The sequence below is a fragment of the Suricata suricatta genome, chromosome 2 (assembly GCF_006229205.1).
Source record: "Suricata suricatta isolate VVHF042 chromosome 2, meerkat_22Aug2017_6uvM2_HiC, whole genome shotgun sequence".
NCBI lineage: Eukaryota > Metazoa > Chordata > Mammalia > Carnivora > Herpestidae > Suricata > Suricata suricatta.
In genome coordinates this window covers 113461642-113468860 of record NC_043701.1, presented here as the reverse complement: position 1 = coordinate 113468860, position 7219 = coordinate 113461642, and the positions used below count along the sequence as shown (strand labels likewise).

General features: G+C 39.6%; 1 protein-coding gene across 2 annotated transcripts in view; it reads left to right on the top strand.

The window, feature by feature from the left end:
- The first annotated feature begins 14 nt into the window (after nt 1-14).
- Nucleotides 15-7219, top strand: part of LOC115272036 (gastric triacylglycerol lipase) — a 79803-nt gene continuing 72598 nt past the window's right edge. For both annotated transcript variants that reach the window (XM_029915045.1, XM_029915055.1), the window contains exon 1: nt 15-330. In XM_029915045.1, the coding sequence (XP_029770905.1) occupies nt 294-330 (37 nt within the window). In that variant the 5' untranslated portion in view covers nt 15-293. The remainder of the gene's footprint in view (nt 331-7219) is intronic.

The window sequence follows — 7219 nt, the reverse complement described above, 5'->3', positions numbered from 1 at the left end:
GGGCTGGAGCCGCAGCCAAGCCCCCGGCGCCCGTGCGCACCCCCGCCGGCGCAACACTGCGGTCGGGCGGTGCGGAGAGGGGAAGGCACCAGCGATGCCTCCTAAGGATGTCAGAATCCAGGGGCGGTTCCTTTAAGAATGGCCTCCGGGATCTGCGTTACCAGCAGCTCGAGCCTCAGTTTCTCCATCTGGGAAATGAGGACCCTCGTGTATTCGTGTCAGATCTGTGACGATTACAGATGTGCGATTGATTCACCAGAAACCGTGAGAACACTCCGCTTTTAAGTGTTTTTATGTCGGAACACATTCCAAATATTCTGAGGGATGCAGGTGAGCAAGACGAGGGTTCATGCCTTTATCACTGATCTATTTTCCCCCAACATTGTTCTGGAAATTCTCAATGAAACAACAGAAAGCAACGAGAATTATCAACTATTAAAAAATAAAGAATTAAGGTACACTAGATTGTAGATAAGTTATCACCTGGGAAACTGCAGAAACTGAGAAGTGGTAAGAAAGTTGACAATGGTAGTCAATTACAATGAAAACATTTAAAAATTAAAAGTTTTACTTTAAGTCCATGTCATAAAAAATTGCCATACATCATATTGGTGACGGATCAATACATACGTCTGATTAAAAAAAAAAAGAACTAGATGAAAATACAGATGAACAGAGGCGCCTGAATGGCTCAGTCGGTTGAACGTCTGGCTACGGCTCAGGTCATGATCTCGAGGTTCGTGGGTTCGAGCCCAGCGTTGGGCTCTGTGCTGGCAGCTAGCTCAGAGACTCGAGCCTGCTTCGGATTCTGTGTGTGTCTCTCTCTGACCCTACCTTGCTAACACTGTCTCTCTCTTTCAAAAATAAATAAAACATTAAGAAAAAAAGAAAATATAGATGAACATACATAGTTTGTAAGAAGACATACATGAAAATAAAAGACGAAGCTGAACAGGAAAACATTAAATATATAATTATTTACAACTTGTATGTCCAAAATGTACAACCCAAAATACTAATTTGGGGGCAGGTATGAAAGATGAAAGCAATAACAAGTCCAATAAGCAGATAAGAATGTTTAACTTTACTATATTCAAATAAAACTTAAAATGCAGTGCCAACCCCCCCCCTAAAATGCAATATCATTTTTCATTTTTGGGGAATTGTTTTTTAAATTGTTACAAGCCTACTATATTTGGCAGGAATGTAGCAAAATGCATTTTAATGCATTAGTGAGGGAAGTGCAATGGCCAAGTTTACTGGAGTAGAGTTTGGCAATACATCAAAAGCCCTAACACTGTGTCTTCTAATTTTTTTTAGTGTTTATTTACTTTTGAGAGAGAGAGGGACAGAGATGTAAGGGGGGCAGGGCAGAGAAGGGGAGACACAGAATCTGAAGCAGACTCCAGGCTCTGAGCTGTCAGCACAGAGCCCTTCAAATGAGACTACCAGGCCTAGACCTTTATCTAAGGAAAGTAATGTACGGATACATATGTTAAGATTTTTGTAAAAATGTGTTTACCTCAATGTCATTACAAACATTCAAGTATACAATCAATGGGATTCAACTGATTAGATTATAGCTATCTGAACACTTTAATAAAGCTACTCAGAAAATAGGGCTTTAAATGTTTAAGGATGTGTGAAAAATTACTCATCCCATAACAATGAAAAACTACAAAACTAGTAGAATCCCGGAATATGGTAAACACAAACAGAGACAAGTAAATATGCAGCTGTTAGAGAAACAAGAGAGGAAGCAGATGTGCTTATATTTTACTATTAATTTCAAATGTTTATAAAAGCCATAGACTTATTTACAGATGTATATGTGTATGTATTTGCTATAAACCAAGTAAAGCTGATATGGTAGACAGAATATTCTCATCAATCCCTGCCTTAAAGTTGTTTACAGTCTAATCTGAGAGATTTTTGCAACCCCATTCTAAATCTCCGAATTGTCTGGAAATAAGCTATGACAAGGGCCCTCTGCCACCAGCATAATATAAATATAGACACCGAGCTAAAATGAGTTTGCCCAGGGTTCCACAGTGTCTCACGGATGAGGTGAGGGCAGGTCCTCAAGGGCTTTTAGAGTCTGTACCCTGCATTCCCACCATCCCCTGCATTCCTCATTTCTTGCACCATGCGGTCTATGACCTCCTGGTCATCTTCAATAGCTTCTCTTCTCTCACTCTTGTTAGCTATTAGCCTCCGGTCTTTTTGACCTCTTCTGCTTGGAATCTTAAATCCACCCCCATACCATTGTACACCAGAAAAATCCAACTTCCACCAGAAATACCAGAAATGAACTAAAGGGTCTGTTTTACTGCGTTCTTGTCATCTGGGGACATTTAGCATTTTGAAAAGTAATCACTGGGGCACCTGGATGGCTCAATCAGTTAAGCGTCTGACTCTATTTCAGCTCAGATCATGATCCGGCACTGGGCTCCGCACTGGATGTGGAGCCGGCTTGAGATTCATTCTTTCTCTCTCTCTCTCTCTCTCTCTCTCTCTCTCTCTCTCTCTCTGCCTCTTTTCCCTGCTTGTACTCCGTCTCTCTAAAATAAAAAAAGAAAGGAAGGAATCAACAAATTAATGCATTACTTAAATTCAAGGAACCATTAGTTCTTTTTTTTTTAAGTTTATTTATTTATTTTGAGACAGAGACAGTGTGAGTGGGGGAGGGGCAGAGAAAGAGGGAGAAAAAGAATTCAAAGCAGACTCCGCATTACCAGCGCAGAGCCCAATGCCAGGGCTCAAACTCACAAAGCTGCGAGATCATGACCTGAGCTGAAACCAGGAATGGGACACCTAACCCACTGAGCCATTACTTCTTAACTGGATTATTCAGCGGTCTCCCTATGCCTAACCTTGTTCCACCCTGAGCATCTAGATCAGTCACTATCATCTTCAAACAACTCTCAGTAGCTGTCAGTTTCATACAGAATCAAGGTCAACTGCTTGGCATAAATAGTGGTTGCGGGGTACTTACAAAAAGACCACCACACTACAAATAGAAGCAAGTAATGATTTTATTCACGGCCGCATGCTTTTATTACGGCCAGGCCAAACCTGATAGCCCTGGTGTTAAGGAGCAGAGAATGGTCCCGAACAAAGGCAGCAGTGAGATTATAAGGACAGAACACATCATCATTTAGTTAACCAATTACAATTCACAGCATTCCTTGGTAGCCAATTCCATTGTAATACACAGACCGTTAGTTTGGGCGGAAACATATCACTTAAAGGTTCTTTGTCTCTTTAGAATGACCCATCATAGTTAGACACCTAAGATACCACGACAGACGGTGACTAGGTGACTTTCACCTGTGGACTTTGCTTCAGCCAGGTCTTCATAGAGGGGTGGGGTTACTTAACACAATCTTGAAAAACAAGTTCAACTTTAGGGTACAATGTTCGTGATCGAGTTGCATTCTCAGGGTCTTTCCAGATTGCCCAGTCTTTAATTATCCACCAGAATGGGAGTTTAAACTGAACTTATATACAGTAAACTCTCTGGTATCTTATAAATTGACCTAGTGTATTTCATAAGTTGACCTTTAACAATAGTGCTCAGTGATATTTCCTCAGCCTATGTTATATCTTATCTTCATAATCTTCGTATGTCCTGTGCTATAGCTAAATTGAATTATTTCTGTTCCCTGAATACATCCTCAAATTTTACACTTATCTGTGAAAGTGTAGACTTTTGCTTACACAGTTCTTGAGTACAGAGCGTACCTTTTTTGACTTGTGTTTCCAGGAGTTATGAATTTGCATCAATTCTTCATTCTCTTTTTCTTTTCTGCTATGACCAACAGTATGTTCTTTAGAAAGTTATATAGAATTGGGGATTGTTATGACCGTTGAACGGAGGTAGCCATGGGGGCTTGTGATTTCTCATTTCCTTAGTCTTCAGGGAGGAGTCTAGCCTTAGCCCCCACTCCCACCCTCCAGAATGGGTTGTATTAGCCCAGAGCTATAACTGTAAGATTGTGGGTACATGGTTGGCTACTGTTAGTAGGGCATATTTCCGGGAAATTTGGGAATGACTAAAGAAAGTCGGATTGCAAAACAGGTAGACAAGATGTGTTTATATTTAGTCTTCCTAGGTCACCTTGACCTTTTATCTTCTTCCTATTCCTGATGTTTCCTTATGCTCACTTAAATCCCACTTAAGGGGCACCTGCGTGGCTCAGTCGGTTAAGTGCCCGACTTCGGCTCAGGTCATGATCTTGGGATTCCTGGGTTCAAGCCCCACATCGGGCTCTGTGCTGACAGCTCGGAGCCTGGAGCCTGCTTCAGATTCTGTGTCTCCCTCTCTCTCTGCCCCTTCTCCATTTGTGCTCTGCCTCTCTCTCTCTCAAAAATAAACATTAAATAATAAATAAATAAATAAATAAACCCACTTAAATGTCACCTAAAAGAGGCCTTCTCTAATCATCTGACTTAAAACAACCACCTTATGACTATTTCACTAAACTGTTTAATTTTCTTCACATCACTTAACACTTTTAGAAATTATCTTGCTTTTCCACTTGCATTATTTGTTTACTCACTAGAATTTAAGCACCAAGAGAAACGTTGTCACAGTTAATACAGTATTCTTGGCAACTATAATCGAAGGTGGAATTCTAAGAAGCAGAGGTCACTAATTGTTTGACTGGAAGGTATAGGAGTCTTTCAAGGAAAATGCTTAAACTAAGACAGGCTGCCTGGTAATTCAGCGGGGGCAGTTTCAGGGTTGGAGATATTTTCTCAGAGCGTGCTTTTTTATGGTATAATATGACTGTAATGATATAAAAGTATCATGCCTGTTGTAGGCTAGCTTATAGAATGTAACAAGTTAAACTTCTTCTGGAATGTAATGGGTTAACTTACTGAATGTTTTGCTGTAAACTGTTCCCCAGCCTTTTCTGTGGTCTGACCAAAGCCACCCCTACAGAATATTGCTTAGTCACTGCCCCACTCTGATTGGTTCTTGTTGTCCCACTCTATTTGGTCATTTAGAAGAGCAAAAAACAAATGTGATAGGTTCCCATCAAAACTGGTGATCAGCGTGTTACAATGTAATTGGCTGACACAGCATCCTATGTGTGCCTATATAATCTCAATGTATCCGTCGTTAGCGGCCATTCTCTGCTCCTTACCATCTGGAGTTCAGGTTTGGTCTGGCTGTAAATAAAGTTTTGCCTCACCTCCATTTAGCCGTTGTGGTCTCTTCAACATCAGACTACAACAATGCCAGTCAGCAAAAGATATCTACTGGTGTGATGCACACCTCCGTCTGTTCTCACTTAACTGTGTTATCGATAACTTGGATAATCATTGCTGGCACAATGATTTAGATGGTCTAAACTCATGATAGCCTTGTAGAGTTATTTTAAGACCAGGAGTTCAAAAGATTTCAATACAAGTCACTGACACAAATTTAACCAAAAAAAAAAAAAATTGGACAAGGCTATTAAAAGTATCTAGGAAGTAATTTTACAGAATGAAGGAAAAAGGACTTAGAAGTTTACTTGGCTTTAAGCTCATTATGAGATGATATAATAAACAAAGATAAATGAACTCTAGCATGCAGAGCAAGACAGGTAATAGTCTCACACTATTTGGACTAGACAGGTCACATCTACAATACTGTGTTCAGTGCTAGACGCCAGACTTTAAAAGGATCATTCAGAAACTGGTGCTGTTCCAAAGAAAGGTGTCCAGGATGGTAAGCAAACTTGAAATTAACTTATTTGAATAGGTAAGAGGGATAGACAACCCTTAAGTTAAAGGTTCTCAAAGTATTTTTTCTTCTAAAACAATACTCCTTTTTTGGCATCCTTGTGACTGTGTAGCACCTTTTGCTAAAAGGAACACAATTTAGGACTGACTACTTTGAAGACACATGCATTAGACACCTAAAATCAACAAGAGAGAGAGGTATGGCATAGTGTTTTCCATTGTTGTGTTGTGTATCCAGAGTCAAACCAAGCATTACAATACCAGAAGCTGAAGAAAAATAACCCTCAAGTCGGCTTTTAGGATATTATATTTAATCATAGATGAGTGTTATTAATAATGCATATTTTTGGTACCTTCATATTTTGTTTAGTAGGCTAACTGAATGATCATCTTTAAACAATTATTATTTAAAATCTTGGGTGCCTTGAATTTTAGTGTTGTTGTAGAGAACTTAATTTTCCATTCTACTTTCATCTTTAGTATCTTATAAAAGTTTGCCCCTAAACAGAGCAAAGCACCAATAATTGGTCCATAGACTAGCATTTCACCAGGCAGTAAGCATGGAAGGACAATTATAGTGAGTCACTTAAATTAATGTAATCAGCTGGGTTAGGTACAAGGCTTTCAGGAAAACCTTTTTATTTTAGTAGGAATGGCTAATTATATAATATCTGTGTGACTTTAATAGTGCTCCATTGTATTCAGGGGCGCCTGCATGGCTCAACCAATTAAGTGTCCACCTTTGGCTCAAGTCATGATCTCTCAGTCTGTGAGTTCAAACCCCACATCAGCCTTCATTGCTGACAGCTCAGAGCCTGGAGCTTGCTTCAGATTCTGTGTTTCCCTCTCTCTCTGTTCCTTTCCCTCTCATACTCTCTCTCCCTCTCAAAAATAAATAAATATTAAAAGAATGGTGATCCATTATATTCATATTATCAACTCAACATGCAAAAATTATAAAAATTATTGAGATATTTTACTTTTTTTGTATTAAGTCTTTAAAATGCAGTGTGTAATTTACTCTTATAAAGACATGTCAATTTGTGAGCTAAATTTTTTACCAGACATACTTGGTCTGTGTTTCTATTTCATAAAATGTATTCTTATTTTTTTAAGTAGTTTATTGTCAAATTAGTTTCCATACAACACCCAGTGCTCTTCCCCACAAGTGCCCTCCTCCATCACCACCACCTCTTTTTCCCCCTCCCCTCCCTCCTCAGTTCGTTTTCAATATTCAATAGTCTCTCAAGTTTTGCGTCCCTCTCTCTCCCCAACTCTCTTTCCCTCTTCCCCTCCTCCTGGTCCTCCATTAGGTTTCTCCTGTTCTCCTGTTAGACCTATGAGTGCAAACATATGGTATCTGTCCTTCTCTGCCTGACTTATTTCACTTAGTATGACACCCTTGAGGTCCATCCACTTTCCTACAAATGGCCAGATTTCATTCTTTCTCATGGCTATGTAATACTCCATTGTGTATGTGTGT